Source organism: Lepidochelys kempii, chromosome 2, assembly GCF_965140285.1.
Source record: "Lepidochelys kempii isolate rLepKem1 chromosome 2, rLepKem1.hap1, whole genome shotgun sequence".
Lineage (NCBI taxonomy): Eukaryota > Metazoa > Chordata > Testudines > Cheloniidae > Lepidochelys > Lepidochelys kempii.
The window spans coordinates 246,949,612-246,970,290 of record NC_136381.1 but is presented as its reverse complement, the minus strand read 5'-3'; the positions used below and the strand labels follow the sequence as shown (position 1 = coordinate 246,970,290).

Genomic DNA, 20,679 nt, shown 5'->3' with positions numbered 1-20,679 from the left:
TTTGATGAAGTATTATACCACATTTGATGGCTGAACACCCTTATGTACTCTTGAGAGGCCTCAGCATCAATAGCATAGGATGGGGTGTACTGCAATATGGTACAGTTTAAATTATTAGTTATTAGGACATTTTCAGTACAGGTAATATTTTCAGCAGCAGAACAAACTTTTTTGGGTATTTGTTTGATTATTCACCAGTATTATTTTGTTCCACCCCCCCCTCCCCAGGTCATTGATAAAAGTTATATAGCATAGGGCCAAGAACCAATCCATGCAGAACCCACTAGAAATACACTCATTCAATGATGATTCCTCATTTACATTTTGTGACCTGTCAGTTAGCCATCTTTTAATCCATTCAATATATGCCACATTAATTTTATATCATTCTAATTCTTAAATCAAAGTGTTGTGCTGTAATGAGTCAAACACCTTGCAGAAGTCTTAAGTATATTACATCAACACTATTAACTTTATCAATCAAACTTGTAATCTCATCAACAAAGATAGGTTTATAGAAAACAGATTCTGTCGAACTATATTTATTGGCATTAGTTATATTACCCTCCTTTAATTATGTATTAATTGAGTCCCGTATCAGCCACTCTATTATCTTGCCTGGGATTGGTGTCAGATTGACAGGCCTATAATTAGCTGAGTCATCCCACTTACCCTTTTTTAAGTATTGGCATAACATTAGCTTTCTTCTATTCTTCTGAAACTCTCCCAGTGTTCCGAGACTTATTGAAAATCAACATTAACAGTCTAGCAAGCTCTTCAGCCAACTCTTTTAAAACTCTTGGATGCAAGTTATTGTGACCTGCTAATTTAAAAATGTCTCACTTTATTAGCTGCTGTTTAACATCCTCATGATATACTCATGGAATGAAAAGAATATTATGATATGACTACATCATCTGTGTTTTTCCCCTTCAAGTACAGAATGGAATTATTTATTGAACACTTCTGCCTTTTATACGTTATTGATATTTCCACCATTTCCATCTAGTAATAGACCAATAAAAATGCTAGGATTTGTTCCTAATATACTTAAACTCCTTCTTATTGTTCTTAACACTCCTGGCCATAGAGGTTACCTTGTGTCCCTTTGTTTTCCTTATCATTTTTGTACAATTCCTAGCTTCTGATTTATATTAATTACTATCAATAGCCCCCTTTTCCCATTAGTTTTTATAATAAAATCGCTGCCTTAACTTACCCTGTAAATCAAGTTGTTTTTTTTTAATCAATACAGCCCTCTTCCTTGATTGTGGCATTCTAAATTCCCAATTATCATTCATATTTATCTGTTTAAGTTCTTCCTCCCAGGTCATTTGGCTCATAATTGTCTTCAGCTTTGTGAAAATGGCCCTTTTAAAGATATGAATATAATAATCTCACTGGTCTGGAATGTATTCTGTTTTCACATTATAAATATGATCATGACTTGATTACTTGTACCTAAGTTACCATTAATTTTTAGTTCTGTGATCAGTTCCTCTATCTGTTAAGACAGTGTCTAATATAGAATTCCCCCATGTTGCAACACATTTTGAGTTAGGAAATTGTTACCTATAATATTAGGAATTCCAAGGGTGCTTTAGTACTGGCACCATGAGACCTCCAGCATGTGTCACTCAGGCTGAAGTGCGCCATGATCATGCAGGTTTTTTTTCCTGCATACTATGGATAGGTGCATAAGGAGCCAGTGATCCTGATTCTAGTGTGATTTGGTGATCTGTAGGAGACACCAACTAATATCCCATCTTGTGGTTTATCTGTTAGGACATTGAGTCATAAGAATTCAAGATGAAGACGAATAAGAAGTGTGTAGGAGTAGAGGTATATTAAGATGTTGCGGTCTAACATTTATGGCAATTTTGGCTCCTTAACTAGAGAAAAGGCAGGAATGGCATTTTAGCCATGTCTGTTGGTTTAACCAACAATTTGTTGTGTTCACTAACAACTGTATTGGTTTTACTGACTATATCTATTGTATATTTAATTAAGTGAAAATGTATAATGTTGGGCCATTAAATAGGTATTGTTCAGGCATCCCTTAGGGTCTTGGTTTAAGATCCCTCCATGATTTCTAGAAGGAGAACACAAGACAAAAGATGTGCTCGAAGGGGAAGATATCGAATTCTTAGTCTTAATGAATAAATTATTTATAAAATACTATATATTGTAAAATTGAATATTTTGCAAGTTTTATTGAGCTATTTTAAGTCTGAGTTACTTAAAAATTCCTGTGAAATTAATTATTTATCTTCAACGAAGGACCTTGGGTTTGCCGAATATCTGTTTTCTTTCAACCACTATGTTTTCACTAAAAAAGTTTCATTTGCAGTGGTACAAGCAGTGTTTTACTGAATTCACAAAAAAAGCCATGGGAACAAATGTGTTTCTTCGGATTCATCATTGCCAAATTAATTTGTATAAAGCCAGAACAAGCCCTAACCTTTGTCCTTCCCTCAAACAACCCAAAACTAATCTGTTTTGAATGGTCAGAAATTTGAGACAGTCCTCAAGATCCAGGCCAGATTTTTAAAGATATTTAGGTGCCTCAAGAAGTAGATAAGTGTCTAGTAGGCTTTTCAAAACCCCCCTAGGTGCTAAATCCCATTGATTTATATGCATGGTTACATACCTGAAGATCTTAAATTCTAGCCCCCAGCCTGCAAAGACCCATCACTTGTCAACAGCTGAGAATTTTCTCTGTAATGTGCTTGAGTGGGCGAGCTTTCCTTTTTCAGAATAAATCTTCAAGGTGTGGCTGGGTGTGACTGGCTTTATTTGATAAAGGCTTTATTTGATAAAGGATACAGGAATCCCATCACTGGGACCCGCTGAATTGTATTTTTATGGTTGGTTCCATTCAGGTGTTTTGCAGTATGGTGTGTCCATTTTACAACAAGAATAAGAGGAAAATACAGCACATAGGAAATAAAAATCTTAAACGCAAGGACAACAGGGAAAAGCAGTTGTTGGAAGTATAAGGCTTTAGTTGAAATCAGTGGCCCTCCTTAGGTTGTAAGATTGGAATCACAACCAAAGGTATAATGGGTGATACGAAGGACAGCACTACAGCTGAGAAAAAATCATGTGATATCTGAAAGAAAAAATGTCATTTTCAGTTTATGTTTGAGGGGGAAAGTTTAAAAAAAACAATTAGTTTTGATCTGAATTTTTAATTTGACCGTTTTTGAAAGATAAACATTTCAATTTTATTTTTTATCCCTTCCTATTTTCTTTTTTCAATACTGGATGCAATCGAATAAACGAATGTTTTCCACCTTCCTTTTATATCCCTTTTCCCTTTCCCACTCAAAGATTTGTGAAGTTACAGTGGGCGGGAAGAGGAAAGAAAAATGTCAGGGAAACCCCATGGACATGATTAAATTTTATAGCATTCAGTGCTAAAAATGGAAAAAAAGGAGGGAGGGGGAGAATGAAAATTCAAAAATTTCACATTTTGACTTGTAAAAGCCAAAGCTAAACTTACATTTACCCAAATGTATATTCTGCCATGAAAAAAATGTGTATTGGGGAAACTCCATTTTTCAGCAAGAAATTTGATTGACAAATTTTCACCACCTCTACCTATCACAAATTTACTGGCTCTTTCAGGGCCCTTTCCTGCCATATTGAAATCAATGGGCATTTTGTTATTACATTCCCTCAGAAGAGAATTCAGCTCATAAATTAATTATTTGACTCCAAACAATTATATTCCCTAATCTGGAATTGGAAATGTTCATACAAACACACTTTGGAAGGGTTTAATTGCAAAATTGATTTTTCTTCAGTTAAACTGCTTTGTAGGGAGTTGGTTCTATTACTAAAGAGGGATCTGGGATGAAGGACTCTTGGACTCTGACCCTTAGCTCTGATACTAACTCACTATGCTGAACATTCAATCTTGGTAGAAGGCCAATACAAGACATGTTTTGAAGCCTATGAGGATTTAAGTGGTGCATAGTCTCTGTGCTATCCTTCTTTGCTATAGTGAGTTTTAACCTGTGTGACTGTGGACAAATCACCTTAATGTTCCTGTCTATTATTTTACCCATGTAGCTATAATGCACAATTATAAAACTATTATTATTAATTTGTGTTTGTGTAAGCAGAGTCAGGATGAGCTCCACCCTGACATCTGGTGGTGAGGTGTGGCAAGTTGTGGAAAAGAACTTCAGGGTCTGATCTCATTTGCATAGGCACACCCACCCCGCCTAGAATGAGGCCATAACTGCCCAAATGGTCACTTTGGCTGTTGTGGGATCCCCAGTGTCTCTGTTATTGGGGCGGGAAGAATAAATTGTTATTACCCTGATTATGGGAACTGTGGAACTGTACTTGGCCTTTTGTTATGATGGAGGGACTCACCATCAACTAAGGAGCACTCGCTAGGCAAGGGACATGGGTTCCAAAACTCTGTGAATTGAGAGAGGCTTGAGACAGGTTTTTGTACCTGGTGGTGTGGCCCCTTTGTGAGGGCCTGAAACACCAATTGCACCTCTCTCTCTCTCTCTCTCTCTCTCTCTCTCTCTCTCTCTCTCTCCTGTGGAATGTCAGAGCTAATTTTGGGTCTATTAAGAGTCTTGCTACAGGTACTGTGCTGAATTCACTTTGGCCTTATGGTGCACTAGCACTAAGGCTCCCACTACTATAAGCTGAAATCACTGAGCACTGTGTCAAGTAGTGGGGAGCCGGAAGATCTAGAGTGCAGTGGTGCTGTTTGTGGATAGGCTGGCGGAGTGTTCGTGAGACGGCGAGGCGAGCTGTGCAGAGCGGAGCCGTTTGTGAGACAGCGGAGTGGTTGTGAGATGGCAAGCTGAGCAGAGCTGTTCATGGGTCGGCTGAGCGGAGCAGAGCCCTGTGGGGCAGTCAGCTTTAGGACACGTAAGGTGCCCCTTACCTCTTTCCCCCCACATACAAGCACATTTTAGCCAGACTGGGGAGCAACACTCTGCAGATCATAGAATCATAGAATATCAGGGTTGGAAGGGACCCCTGAAGGTCATCTAGTCCAACCCCCTGCTCGAAGCAGGACCAATTCCCAGTTAAATCCCAGATGAACTTTTGAACTCTGGGGCTGGACTTTTTGAACTTTGGGTGATTTGTGGATTGCTGGACTCAAGAGATGTTTGGGTTCTGGGACTCAAGAACCCGAGGGAAAGGATGTGGCCCAATTTGCTGGGGTGGGTCTTTGCTCATGGTTTGCTTAATGAACACTAGTTGTGGTGTTTCCCCAATTTAATGCTGATGTTGTTTACCTCATGTTATTAAAGATTCTCTGCTACATCGAGACTCTGTGCTTGCGAGAAGGGAAGTATTGCCTCTTTGAGGCGCCCAGGGGGTGTGTAAGATTTTCCCAGGTCACTGGATGGGGGCTCGTGCCAGTTTTGCATTGGCTTTGATGAGAGGGAACTCCTGTGTACTGAACCCAGCCCTTGCTGCTATCAGCTTGGCCTGGCAGAAGGGTTACATTTCTGGGGGCTCGTCCGGGATGGAAACTGGGTCAGTACCCCTCACAAGCACATCTTAGGTGAGTCATTAAATTGTGAAAACCCAAAATCTGGTTGTTGGTGTTTTGATCTGTTATATTTGGGAAAGAAATTACAGTTTGTATAATGGCCCTACACTTGCTAGAGGATTGGTGCAAGAGGATGAATATTAACCCTAGGAACTGTGTCCTGGTGACCGGGGTGCCGGAGGCATTCGATGAAGGCTCAATAGAGCCTGCCTTAAGGGCATCCACTGAGTACCTGAGTAAGTGTAAAATGTGTGGGCGCATGTTTGTGAGGGAGGACGGAAATTTTGCTGTACTGTGTGAGCTGTCGATGGCTGTGGACCTCTACAGGTTCCAGGCATGATAGCAGTGGAAGATGGTGAGTGGAAGGTAATAACTACTGGGAGCCAGCCCTCACCAGCCTCTGCCTCTGAAGTGGAGTTTTTAAAGAAAATGTCGGCCTTTTTGGGGAAAGAGGGGAAGACCTTGGCTGATATGCCAGGTCTGTTGGGCCTTGACCCAGAAGTCCCACCCCGGGAGGCTGCTCCATCACCTGATGAGTGGGTGAAGACTTTGGGGCAAGCATTAGAGAAGGTTGTGCCACCCCACCCTGAGTCAGGCCCCTATCATAAACTGAGGTTGTTTTCTGGGGGTTCCACCCCAATGCCTGGGGAGGAAGCATTTGAACCCTGGCTGGAACACACCACTGAAATGCTGCAGGAGTGGACAGTACCTGATGCTGAAAAGAGAAGGCGACTAGTAGAGTGCATCAGGGGGCCAGCCCTAGATGTGATTTGCACCCTGAAGCTCAGTAACCCTGGGGTCAAGGTAAAGGACTGCATAGAGGCCCTTGATCATGCCTTTGGGAGAACCGAGGGCTTAGAGGATGTTTATTGCAAGTTCCTCAATGCTAGGCAACAAAAGGGAGAGAAAGTTTCTGCCTATATACAGAGGTTGGAGAAATTATTACAGAGAGCCATCATGAGAGGAGCAATAGTGGTTGAGCAAATGGACCGGACTAGATTGGCTCAGATCGTGAGGGGAATTCAATATCAGAACCCAATCCTTCTCCACCTTCGATTAAGGGAGCGCCAAGACAATCCACCGGGTTACTCTCGGCTGATAAAAGAGGTCAGAGAGGAGGAAGAGAGGCAGGAAGCTGGTGAGGTTTGGGAGGTTCAGCCACCCCAGGCAACTGCCACAACATCCATACGAACGCCCAAGGCACTGATGGTGAATCCTCAAGAGGAGCTTACCCAACGAGTGCAGGTCCTGACACAGAAAGTGGCTGAACTAGAGAATACTATTGATTCAGCAAAGACTTCAGTGTACAAGGAACCCCCCGTTACCACGGTCCAGAAGACTACATTTAGAACCTCTGCCCCACCCCGGCAACATGGGAAAGGGCAATCCTTCTTCTGCTACCAGTGTGGCCAGGATGGGCACATTGCTGCCAGGTGTCAGAATGCAGAGAATCCCTCGCTAGTATACCAAAAGCTGAGGACCACCTTGGGAAAGTCGGGAAACGGCTCCAGGGCCTGGGAAGGGAGCCGCCTAGGCCTGCAGGGTTTGGAGGCTCCCCTGCGAAGAACCATGCCACCCGAATCCCACCAGGATTGATAGGACCTTGAGCAGAGGTCACTGTAAAGGTTGAAGGGACAGAATGTAGAGCAGTGCTTGACACGGGATCCCAAGTAACTATCATATTCCAGTCTTTCTACCAGCAGATGCTTACGCATCTGCCTATACAGCCCTTGACAGGGCTTGGCTTGTGTGGTCTCAGCATGAATGAATACCTGTATCAGGGGTATGTCATTGTACACCTGGAATTCCCAGAAGAGATCGCTGGGGTAAGACAGGAGGTGGACACTGCAGCTTTAATATGTCCTGACCCTAAAGGTGTCTCTGAGGTATCCATGCTAATAGGGACCAACTCCAGCCTCTTTAAGGTGCTTGCAGATTACTGCAGACAGCGAGCAGGGGACCAATACCTGAATACCTTGGTGATACGCACACATTGTGCCGCAGCCTACAGAAAAATTGAGGATGCAAAAAGAGTGATGCCTGATTTGCCGGTGGGAGCATTGAGGTACGCAGGCCCGGTCCCCTTAGTGGTGCCTGCAATGACAGAAAAGGAGGTGATTGTCATGAGTACCTGCCTGAAAGGCAGTAAGAGAACATTAGCAGTGGTAGAGCAGCCGACCGAGGGAGGGCTCCCTGAAGGAGGTGCTGAAGATAGCAGGAATTAAAAAGTCTAGGACAACGCCTTATCACCCCCAAGTGATCCTCAGCCAGAGAGGTTCAACCGAACCCTATTAGATATGTTGAGAACTTTGCAACCAGAGCAGAAGGCAACCTGGAGCCAGCATGTCGTATTTCTGGTGCATGCCTACAATGCCACAAAGAACGATGCTACGGGAGTCACCCCATATCTCTTGATGTTTGGGCGAGAACCAAGATTACCCATAGACTTGTGCTTTGGTGTATCAGAGGATGGAGATAGCTATGAAACTCATCAGCAATATGTATCCCGACTAAGAGAAAAGCTGCAAGATGCTTATTGCTTAGCTACCGCTGTGGCTCGGAAGAACACAGACCACAACAAACATCGATATGATGCTAGAGTGTGTTCGCAGGAGCTCCAGCTGGGGGACAGAGTCCTGCTGCGAAATTTGGGTATTGCTGGCAAACACAAGGTAGCTGACAGATGGAAGGCAATACCTTACCTGGTGATGGAAAAGCTGGAAGATCTGCCAGTCTACAAGATTAAACCTGAAGACAGTCCAGGGTAAATAAAGACGGTGCATAGAAACCTTTTGCTCCCTGTGGGGGAATTGGTAAGCACCCCTTATGAGATGGGCCACGACATGGTAGCCGGGCAGAACAGAAGTGCTAGACCAAAGCCGCCATCCAACACAGACAGTGGGCCCCCTGCAGCTAACTTACCCCTATTCTACACATCTGAGAGTGAGTCTGAGGAGGAAGACACAACCCTGGTGTATCCTGGGATGGAGACAAGATTTCAGTCTTGATCAGCTGAACCAAATGAGAGTTCTCCCTCTTCAGCCCTAAACCCCATGGCAGAATTATTTAGGCCCATTTCTGACACCCCTGTGCCGCTGATGAGACCCCCGTGTGATGACACACACAGGTTATTGGACAGTGGAGACACACAGGTAGAGGATGTCCTGGGCACCTTGGACCCTCCCGCGTTAGAACTAAGAGTGCAGGGTCCTACGCCAGTAGCCAAGGGACCCTCAAAGGAAGGCTCTCCATCCATCAATCAAGAGGATGTTCCCTCTACCTCGGCAACAGAGATTCTCAATAGACGAGACAGGGTGATAAGACCAGTAAAACGGTTAACTTATGATGCACCTGGGGTGACTAGTGAGGAGCCAATACATTTAGCACACAGGATTGTGGAAGCTACAGTGGGCTTTCTGAGGCCCTTTGGAGGAAACCAATGAGTTGGTATAAAGGGAGTATGATTTGTCGGAACGCCAAATTCTTGGCTGGGGGGAGGATGTAAGCAGAGTCAGGATGAGCTCCACCCTGACATCTGGTGGTGAGCTGTGGTAAGTTGTGGAAAAGAACTTCAGGGGCTGATCTCATTTGCATAGGCAAACCCACCCCACCTAGAATGAGGCCGTAACTGCCCAAATGGTCACTTTGGCTGTTGTGGGATCCCCAGTGTCTCTGTTATTGGGGCAGGAAGAATAAATTGTTATTACCCTGATTATGGGAACTGTGGAACTGTACTTGGCCTTTTGTTATGATGGAGGGACTCACCATCAATTAAGTAGCACTCGCTAGGCAAGGGACATAGGTTCCAAAACTCTGTGAATTGAGAGAGGCTTGAGACAGGTTTTTGTACCTGGTGGTGTGGCCCCTTTGTGAGGGCCTGAGACACCAATTGCACCTCTGTCTCTCTCCACTGTGGAACGTCAGAGCTAATTTTGGGTCTATTAAGAGTCTTGCTACAGGTACTGTGCTGAATTCACTTTGGCTTTATGGTGCACCAGCACTAAGGCTCCCACTACTATGAGCTGAAATCACTGAGCACTGTGTCAAGTAGTGGGGAGCCAGAAGAACTAGAGTGCAGTGGTGCTGTTTGTGGATAGGCTGGTGGAGTGTTCGTGAGACGGTGAGGTGAGGCGAGCTGTTCATGAGACAGCGGAGTGGTCGTGAGACGGCAAGCTGAGCAGAGGGGAGCCGGTCGTGGTGGAGCGGAGCCGTTCGTGAGACAGCTGAGCAGAGCAGAGCCCTGTGGGGCAGTCAGCTTCAGGACACGTAAGGTGACCCTTACCTCTTTCCCCCCACACACAGGCACATTTTAGCTAGACTGGGGAGCAACACTCTGCAGATGAACTTTTGAACTCTGGAGCTGGACTTTTTGAACTTTGGGTGATTTGTGGATTGCTGGACTCAAGAGATGTTTGGGTTCTGGGACTCAAGAACCCGAGGGAAAGGATGTGGCCCAATTTGCTGGGGTGGGTCTTTGCTCATGGTTTGCTTAATGAACACTAGTTGTGGTGTTTCCCCAATTTAATGCTGATGTCGTTTACCTCATGTTATTAAAGATTCTCTGCTACACCGAGACTCTGTGCTTGCGAGAGGGGAAGTATTGCCTCTTTGAGGCGCCCAGGGGGTGTGTAAGATTTTCCCAGGTCACTGGGTGGGGGCTCGAGCCAGTTTTGCATTTGCTTTGATGAGAGGGAACCCCTGTGTACTGAACCCGGCCCTTGCTGCTATCAACTTGGCCTGGCAGAAGGGTTACATTTGCAAAGCATTGTAAAATTCTTGGGTAAAAGGAAAGTACTATTCATTTTAACAATGGCTGTTTTAGAAGTTTCCCTTTTAGCGGACATTGTTCACTAGGTTAACCTTAAAAGCAATGTTTTACTCTGTGTTCAGAATCAGAAAATGCTCCTCCCTCCATCCAGTGCAACTTTTAATATGGTCCTAAAGAAGCAGCTAAAAGGCTGTGATATTTTGATACTTTAAAAAAAAAAAGCTAGAAGAACAAATGAAGAAGAGATCAGCAAACTTCCCTTATCCAGCAGAAAGGATAAGGTTATTCAAGGTTTCCTATCTACAGCAGAAGATGATTCTTTGCTTTGAAGTCTAGAGAGCATAAGAAAGAAAAGAAGCATCTGCTCTCCAAGCAACCGCACTTCCAATAAGAAATCAAAGAAACTAAGATTGCAAGCAGCCACTACGGGTTTAGAGACGATAATTCTCACCCTGAGAGCACTGGCAGATTTTGCTTTTCTTGTTCTATTTTTATGTTGGAATCAACTAAATGTAAGGTGTCAAATTCATCCCTAGTAGATCGCCAAATGTGGCTTCACTGGAGTTACACTAAGGACAGATTTGGCCCACTAACTCAAAAATTATACCTAATTATACTGAGTGCCCACTGATGTAGCCTAGTTCATTCCAAAGGTCTTTTCAGAGTGGATATGGATGTTCACAATGCACAGATTATGAAGTCAGAAAAGACCATTGTGATCATCCAGGACAGTGATTGGCAACCTTTGGCACCCATCACGTAAAGCCACTGGCGGGCCGGAACAGTTTGTTTACCTGCAGCGTCTGCAGGTTCGACTGATTGCAGCTCCCACTGGCTGTGGTTCACCATTCCAGGCCAATGGGGGCTGTGGGAAGTGGCGTGGGCTGAGGGATGTGCTGGCCGCCACTTCCCACAGCCCCCATTGGGCTGGAACGGTGAACTGCGGCCAGTGGGAGCTGCGATCGGCCGAACCTGTGGACGCTGCAGGTAAACACACCATCCCAGCTCGCCAGTGGCTTTCCCTGATGGGCCATGTGCCAAAGGTTGCCAATCCCTGATCTAGGCTGACCTCCTGCATAATTCAGGGAAGCCGATGACCAGTGATAATTCCTGTTTGAAGTAGATCAGATCTTCTAGAAAGACATCTAACCTTGAATTAAATTACCAGTGAATGAGACTCTATCACCACCCTCGGTAAACTGTTTCAATGCCTAATTGCTTTCACTGTTAAAAATCTGTACCTAATTTAAATTTGTCTGCTTCAACTTCCAGTCATTGGATTTTGTTATGTTTTTTTTCTGCTAGATTAAAGACCCTTCTATCAAATTTTTGTTCCCTCATGTAGGTACTTGCAGACTGATCAAGTCACCCTTTGACCTTTTCTTTGATAAGCTAAATAGACTTGGCTCCTTGGGTCTCTTACTATAAGGCACGTTTTCCAAACCTTAAATCATTCGTATGGCTTCTTCTGGACCCTCTCCAATTTTTCAACATCCCTCTTGAATTGTTGACACCGGATCTGGACACAGAATTCCAGTATTCACACCTGTGCCAATCACACAGGTAATGTAACATCTTGATATTCCCCTGGTTATACACCCAAAGATCACATGAGCCCTTTTAGACACAGCATTTTGGCTACAGTGAAAACAAAATTCTACATAAAAGGTTAGACAGGAAGTGAAGAATACTGTAGAATATCCAAATGAAATCGCAGAGGGAAGTTAAGTAGGTAAAATGCAATTTTCCAAGAACACATTTCAGACAGTTCAGCTGTTCTAACACACCCTGGTTCTTATACAAGTGCCATAGAATCTTTAATGAGCTCAATTTGTCAGATGTAAGTCTTTCCTCTGAAAGACAGCGCTAGTAAAAATAACCCACAGAACAGACAAGAAGATTATCTTCATCCCTTTGCCTTCTTTTCTCATCTCTTCCCATGTACCTTTGTGTTTCCCTCTTCAAAGCTCTTTCTTACTTTTTGGCTTCTCATTTTTTCACTTCCCTGCAACATCAGCAATTGCAAATACAACCTGTCCCAAGCATTGGCAGGGGTAGGACATGGGGGTGCACAACACCTGGTAGCTGTAAACTGGAGACAGACAGGGCTGAGCGACTTTCTGGACTTTAAATGGAGCACCACAGCAGTCTCTATTAACAGAAAGGTGCAATTGCACACCTTTCCTGCAGCCCCACAGAATGTATGACTTTCAGTCTCAGGAATGTGCCATGGGGTGGCCTATAGGTCTGAGTGTTGGTCAAACTGCAAAACACCCGGCAGGGCTGAGCTGATTATACCAGTTTTGCGGCTGCTTTGCACAGCACAAAGTAGCCAGAGAAAGGGCCAGAATTCAGCCATGCATCCAATACTAGTGGGTGGAATATGGTGGTCTTGATCAATATGGTTGATACTCTTTGTGACTATAAGCAAATACTTTTAAAAATTATACATTTCCTTAATGGCTGTGATACCAATGAGACGTTCTAAACCTCAACACACTAACACTGGAAGAGTATGTTCAAATTCCTGTGCTAAATAATCTAGGCTTCTCTGGCAGGACTTAGTTGTGAAAATTAAAATTGCATAAATCTGCTCATGTTTTTGTAGATAAGGGAATAATTCTATCAGTCACTGTTACTGTAATAAAAGCCAAATAATAATAAAAAAGCCTGCACCATACCTTATTCTTTCCCATTCTGAATCTTCTGCATAAGCAATTATTGTCGGGGTGCATGAAAGTCTAACTATGAAAGCTTCGAACCTGAAGATTCATCTACACAGACAAATGATGTTTGTAGCATGTAGCGAGGTAGATAGCAGCATTGGAATTGTATTTTGGTAACCAGCATATTGTTATAATTATGGCACCTAGAGACCTCAACTGAGATCAAAGCTCCACTGTGCTAGGTACTGGACAAACACGTAGTGAGAGACACATAGTTTCTGACTTGGAAAATTTACAATCTAAATACATAAGACAGAAAAGGGGTTTGAAGCACAGAGACTTGTCCAAGGTGACACAGGAGGAAAGGGGCTAAGCCAGTAATAGAACCCAGGGCACCTGACTTCCCATCCTGCCACATTGCCCCTCAAATGAATGAGAATGCTGCCTATACTGGGAATCTTATCTGTGTGTTGACTGGCATGCTGGAAAGGTTAACTTTTGGTTAAACTACTGAGAACATAATTGGACAAAATCATTCATTCTGATTAATTTAGTATTGTCTGAACAGTTTCTGTAATAAGCAAAAATGCAGAGGAAGACTTAATTTTTTATATGTTAGTAATATAGTCATATACATAAAATATACACAAAATACTGGGTGTATATTATGACCTCTGTTTTGGAATCTTGTCAGAATATGAAACTTTGTTCTTGAAAAAACAACATCGTTATTATATATGAAGATTTACCTTTCAGGATTGCAAATTATGTTTAAGGTTAAAGAATCCATTTTCACCTGATACAAGTCTTCTAGACAACCAGAATGTGCCTATAAAAATGGCACAGATACTAGGGAATAGTATTCTGATGCAAGTACTGAATGTTAGTACTTATCCTTCTGTAAATACAATATGTCCAAACATCACATTAAACCTGATCTGATTCAAGAATTGTGCAGGGTTAAAACCGTGCAAGGTTAAACAGAAAATAAGTAATATTCCTCTTTGTGTAAACTACAGATACAAATATATTATATCAGTCATCAGTAGAGTATACGTTATTACAGCTGCCCCTCCAACAGCTACAGAATATACCTGTAGCCAACATTTGCCCTTGTGACTTAATTTTACAATATGAAAAGCAGCTGGCTCTTGATCTCCTCTAACTTTTTAGTCTCTTGCTCCCAAACGTAGCATTTCATGGTAAGGTATGTCTATACCTTAGGAAGCAATTGATCCACTGGGGGTTGATTTATCGCATCTAGTCTAGACATGATAAATCGACCCCCGAGTGCTCTCCTGTTGACTCTGGTACTTCACTGGCATGAGAGGTGCAGGCGAAGTCGACGGGGGAGCATCATCGCAGTGAAGATACCGCAGTGAGTAGATCTAAGTACGTCAATTTCAGCTACGTTATTCATGTAGCTGAAGTTGCATTACTTTGATTGATCCCCACCCTGAGTGTAGACCAGAAAGTCTGGTCCTGGTCCTCATCTCATTTACAGCTGTGTAAGTGAGGAGTAACTGCTGTGATGTCACTTGAGTTACACTAGTTTGAAAAGATATAACTTAAGGAAGAACCTGGCTTGGGCTGGGTGCATCCGCACATGCTTGCTAAACCTAATAAAATGTATCCTGGATGGATATATTTTGCCTCCAGAACTCTGAGAACAAAGACAGGAGTAAAGAAGCATCTGAGGAATAAAGAAAAGGGAAGGGGCAGTTCTCTTGTAGGTTAAATGTTATTACTTAAATGCACATTTTTGGGGTAAGTAATTTTTTTCCTGTTTCTTTAAAGGCTGAATCATTGTTTCAGGCCAAACTCCCACATATGTCAATGGGAACTCAGCAGGAGGGAGGGCCTCAGGATTTGATTGCAAACAGTTTATAATTATGACTGCTAACTCACTTCTCCTTGATCTTTAGGTTTCTCTCTGTTCTCCTCCTGCAGCCTTTGGTGATATTCCTTTTCATGGAAGAGGATACCTCTGTCCACACAGGAATCTGTTCAAGGCCATGGGTGGACAATTAGGTACCAGAAACTTCTTTAGCTTCTCTCCCTAGTGGCTGAGGGATTCTCATACCCTTGAGCCTGTCTTTGAAAAGTTACCCATACAACAGTAATCTTTAAAACAGGACTGTCAGGACATAGTACCTTCATCTGAGCCTCAGGACTAACCATGCCAGCCTCCAGGCTGATTAATAAACTCAGCTGGGTTGCAGTAGGATCACCTGATTGGCCAGCTCACCTGATTGGCTGAAAGAAGCCAGGAGGCCTGCTTTTAAACTCAGTGGTGCAACCAGTTGCTGGCTGCTCAACATTTCTGTCTGTAGTTGTGATTGCTCTTGCCCCTAGTTCCTGGCTCCAACCCTTAGCTCTGGTTTCTGACTTCAGCTCCGACCTGGGGTGCCTGAGACCCACTCAGCCTGGATCCAACCATTGCCCTGCACTGCTGGTGCCTGTCCCTGCAGATTTACTTAAAAATGTAGAAAACGGTAGTAAAACAAAAGCAATGGTTTGCGTGACCATACCTCACTGGAATACTTTGTAAAGTGAGGGAGGCTTCCCATATCTTCATTATAGAGAAATGAAGAACTTACATCTCTAGAAATCAGCTCCCTCTGATCACCCTTAACGCACTCTTACTTGCTATATACAGGGAAGCCTCTCTATCCCTCAGCTGCTTATCAAATGCTGGGTGTTAGATTTCATTATCATAGCAGGGTGAGATTACGCCACCACGGAGCATTTGATTAGGAGTACTGTCTTCAGGAAAAGCCAGTCTTTTTTCCCCACACAAGGACAGTTATACACTAATAAGCTCTAAGAGGTTCCTCTGTGCTTCCAGTCTCCAAGCCCACCATTTCAAAGGCCAGTTTGATCTGCATGTCCTTAGATACTGCTCACCAGTTGAGGTGATTGACTTTTGATTTGTATGTCCATTGTTCTTGGTTATAAGTATTAGGTCAGACCTGCATGCCTGTGTATCTAGTTTCTATTTTAGCTGATCACAAAGAAGCATGGATTTGCTCCTTTTAAAATCCTTTTTGTCCCTTTACCCTTGCTGTGAGATACAAATTATTGACAGAATCCCAGACTGTCTTTCACAGTGACACATAACAGCAAGGATGAGTTCAAATAAAGTGAGAATTATCCCAGATATTCACCTCATCTTCAAATCTTTATCATATACTTTGTTTTAGCATGTAATTCAATGTTTCATTTCCTCTGACAGTGTGATTATAACTAATAAAAGGAAATATTTTTAAATAGCAGACAATCAGATTGTACAGTTTGCTTCCACAGATAGTCATTGAGACAAACAGTTTAGGGAAATTAAAACACAGAACTAAACACTGTTGATAACCCTGCATTTATATCACTGGCCTTTAATGACATTGATTTATTAAGGTTGGATGTGTACTAGCTTACAACCTGCTGGAGATCCAATATTCAAAAACAAGATCATTTTGATTTTAGTGTAGCCATTGAGTAAAATGTACAAACAAACATTTAGATAAAGGTATACAAGTTCCCCCTTGCAAGACTTGTACTGAATGTAGCAGGTTCAGTAATCTGGTCACCACATTTACATCTTTCCAAGTTAAATTCTGTATTTTCATGATAAATGTTAGTGTCATTTCTTACCATGATTTGTGGTGAAAAGGGATGTGTCAGTCTTCTGAATGTGCCCTGGTTTAATAATTAGGGAACCAATATGTACATCGTTGTTCATGAATGATGAAAATAATGTAATTTGATATAACTATGATGCATTATAGTCTTTAAGTTATTAGTAACATGACCATTATGACTTTTTGTTGACAGAAAATGAATTAATTTGGTCATTTCACTTCTTTTTTGAATTTTTTTTTGACAATGCTGCAGGATTTATTCAATATAACTCTCATCAAGTCAGAATTCATTTTCAAGACAGCTTACAGAGACATTCAAAGAACTGTGAAATAATGTAAAATTCTCTGTTCTTGGCTCTATAAAATAAGTTGATGTAAAGAGTCAAGGCATCAAGGGATGTAAAAGGAAGAAATTCTTCAGTGGCCTATATATCAGTGATAGAAGCTTGGATAATAAACTAGCAGAATTAGAAATACTCACTTATGAAAAGAAATGTGATATAATTGGTATTACTGAAATCTGGCAGGATGATTCACATGACTGGAATGTTAAAATAATCCGATACACCCTATTTACAAAAGAATGAGGGCAGAAAGGGAGGCCAGGTAGCACTCTTTAATGCAATATCGTTACCTACTTTAGACTTATTGACAATTCAAAAGGACAGGATCTGGAATGCTTACTGATAAATGTACTAATGGATAAATCAAAAGATAGGCTAACAGTGGGAGTTTGCTATAGACCGCCAAATCAAATGAAGGAATAGAATGAGCAGCTCCTTAAGCATCCTTCTATCATGTAAATAAAAAAAAAAAGAAAAAGAAAAATCTCATTCTTGTGGTATTTGAATCTGGTGGATATAAACTAGAGGTTTCATGCTACCACAACAAATCTTTGGAGATTCTAAAATTTATAAATTACAGTCTTTTCTACACATGAAGGTACTTTTACCAACTTGGAGTAATTTTATAGTAGACCTATAAAAGTGAAAACAACGAGGAGTCCTTGTGGCACCTTAGAAAGTGAATTTATCACTGAACTAAATATTGATCGTTGTCTAAGTGGTAGTGATCATGATGTAATTTCATTTGCTACATGCAAAATAGAATATAATCCCTTCTAATAATATATATGCTTTGTACCTTAAAAGGGCCACTTTCCCAAAGCTGAAAAGAATCGCAAACAAAACTGAGCGCGAGGAAATATTTAAAGATAAAATGTGAATGACAATTGGGAATTGTTTAAAAATGCTTTATTAGAAACCCTCAAAGCTCTCTACAGTTCAGTAATCACAAAAGAATTCTTCTTTAAAAAATAATAATCCTAGTATAACAGTGGGAACATCAAATAGGAACAGATGGATTATTTTACCTCTTTATTTGGCACCAGTGTGGTCTCTACTGGAATAGTGTGTCCAGTTCTGGTGTCCACAATTCAAGAATGATGTTGATAAATTGGAGAGAATTCAGAGAAGAGCCACAAGAATGATTAAAGAGTTAGAAAACATGCCTTATAGTGATAGATTCAAGGAGCTCAGGGTATGCCTACACTGCAATTCAACACCAGCAGATGTCCCATGACAGCTGACTCAGGCTTGTGGAGCTCAGGCTACAGGGCTGCTCAATTGTGGTGTAGACAAACAGGGTCGGGCTGGAGGCTGCAAGGCTGACACACGTCAGCTTTGGATGTTTAATTGCAGTGTAGACATACTCTCAGTCTATTTAGTTTAACAAAGAGAAGGTTAAGGGGTGACTTTATTACAGTGTATAAATACCTACATGGGGAACAAATATTTAACAGGCTCTTCAATCTAGCAGAGAAAGATATACAGTAAAAGCTATTTTATCCGGCATGTTGGGGGGAACAGGGGGTGCCAGTAAGTGAAAAATGCCAGTTAAATAAGAGAGAGGGAATTTGGGTGTGGGAGGGGTGCGGAGCAACTGGTTGGGGCATGGGAGGGGGTGCAGGGTGCCAGATCCGGGGGGCACTCACCTCGGGTGGCTCCCTGCAAGTGGCAACCTGTCCTGGCGGCTCCTAGGCAGAGGCGTGGCAGGCGGCTCTGTGTGCTGCCCCTGCCGTACCCCGAGTGCTGGCTCCCCAGCTCCCATTGGCTGGCAACTGCAGCCAATGGGAGCTGCAGGGGCTGCACCAGACTGGAAATAAGGCATACATTTTTAACAGTGAGAGTAATAAACCATTAGAACGACTTACCAAAGGGCATGGTGGATTCTCCATCACTGACAATTTTTAACTCAAGATTGCATGCTATTCTAAAATTTTGGGAAAGTTCTATGGCTTGTATTAGACAGGAGGTCTGACTAGATGAGAACCCCCCCTTCCCCGAGCAGTTAGGAAATTCGGACATTTGATAAGAGAAACTAAAGATAAATGAAAAATCTATGACCATAGGGTTAGGAACAGTAAGAAAGAATTCTTTAATTATATCCTGAACAAAAATAATCCTAGCTATCGTGTAGGTCTGGTACTAGGCAATGATAGTAAAATTACCAATCATGATGCAGAAAAGCCAGAAGTTTTCAATATCTATTTCTCTTTTGTATTTGGGAAAAAAAAAGCAGGATGAGGTATTCATTAAATCTGGTCAGAAAAATTTGGATGGAATGTTTCTCCACTGCAAAACATAGATTTGTGGAATGTTTTGATTTCAATGACATTTGCATGGAAGCCAGGCAGGTTTTCTGATCAAAACCTGCCTGGTTTCCTCTCACAACTATCTGCTTCTTTTGCAGCCTGCCTGGTAGGCTGCTGCAGCGCTGGGGTTCCCAGGGCTTCTGGATTCCTGAGGAGCACATTTCATTTTCATGGCTCTGAAATGAGTTAAAACAGACTCCCAAGTGCCATGAAAAAATTAGAAATTTTGGGCTTTTGTCCTGATTTAGGATATTTTTTTTCAAAACCTCAATTCTTTTCCCCCCAGGGAACTGGGATTCTGTTTTCTGGCTGGCCCCAGTATTCATATCTTACAGCAATAATTAAATTAAATTATGGGCTTGATATAGAAATTATACAGGAGATCAGACTAAATGGTCATCATGGTTCCTTCTGGCCCTAAAATTTGAAAATAGAAGTTATTAGTGACATTATAGTAAGTTACGTCATTATAATAAACATTTGTTTCCATGTTCAATGGAGGACTTTGGTTCCCTTGTGACATTTGTTAGCCAGTCCCTTTCCTCTACACAAACTGATGTTAGGAAAGAACTCATTTGTTACTAATTGGAATGTGGTTACTCCAACAAAGTCAGCTTACTGAGCAAACTGTAGTGGGCAGGGAGAACTAGGAGAATACTTTATGAAGACACAGGTTGAGTAATATATTTCTTTTATTTACTTCACGATTTAGCTCTGGCTTCAATACAGATTCCCCCATCACATCATAGTCCTAACCCCTTGATCACTGGAGTAAATAGGAATTTTTTCATTGACCTCCAGGGGAGTACAATCTGGCCTTATATTGTAATATTTCCATATAGAGACTCTAACTCCTGTATGCACATTCTTCTAGGGAGCACTTTCTCCAATACATTATGACAATAGAACAACTGTCAAGAAAGGCTGTTCAGGATGTCAGTGTGACTGTCCAAATAGAGATTAGATAACATGCTCATAGGAATAACCTGCCCTGGGTGCCTGTCCTGTCCTCCTTCTCTGTTACCTAGCTAATATTTTCATTTATGGGACCTGACTTTGAAAGGCGCTGAATACCTTCTGCATGGTGCTGGGTGTCCTTGACATGCACTGACTACAAAGAGAGGTGAAGGTGCTCTTCAGAGCTACATAGCACCTCGCAAGATCACAAGAAATGTTGTACATTTTCTTTGACAGAACCTTTCTCTCTGGCTTTGTAACTTTAAAAAATCATGGGAGTAATTCCGGCTGTATATAGGGGCCATAAACCGACTATGGAAATTTCTACCAGCTCAGGAGCACCTTTGTGTTTGTTTTGCATTTGTGGCATGCTTGGGTTGGGGTTGCTATAATTTATGCCTGGAGCATAAAGTGGCTTAATACCCCTTGGCTGCACCCATGTGCTGGTGAGGCCAAGCACCAGA

At 42.2% G+C, this 20,679-nt stretch overlaps 1 protein-coding gene across 1 annotated transcript; it reads left to right on the top strand.

Moving 5' to 3' along the window:
* Window positions 1-6,007: 6,007 nt before the first annotated feature.
* On the top strand, window positions 6,008-7,132 carry LOC140906180 (paraneoplastic antigen Ma3 homolog). Its single transcript, XM_073329675.2, has one exon. It carries the CDS (start codon window positions 6,008-6,010, stop codon window positions 7,130-7,132), a length of 1,125 nt encoding a protein of 374 aa, XP_073185776.2.
* The last annotated feature ends 13,547 nt before the right edge of the window (window positions 7,133-20,679 follow it).

Coding starts and splice junctions, on each gene's coding strand:
- LOC140906180 (XM_073329675.2), top strand. CDS start 6,008: ATGCCAGGTCTGTTGGGCCTTGACCCAGAAGTCCCACCCCGGGAGGCT.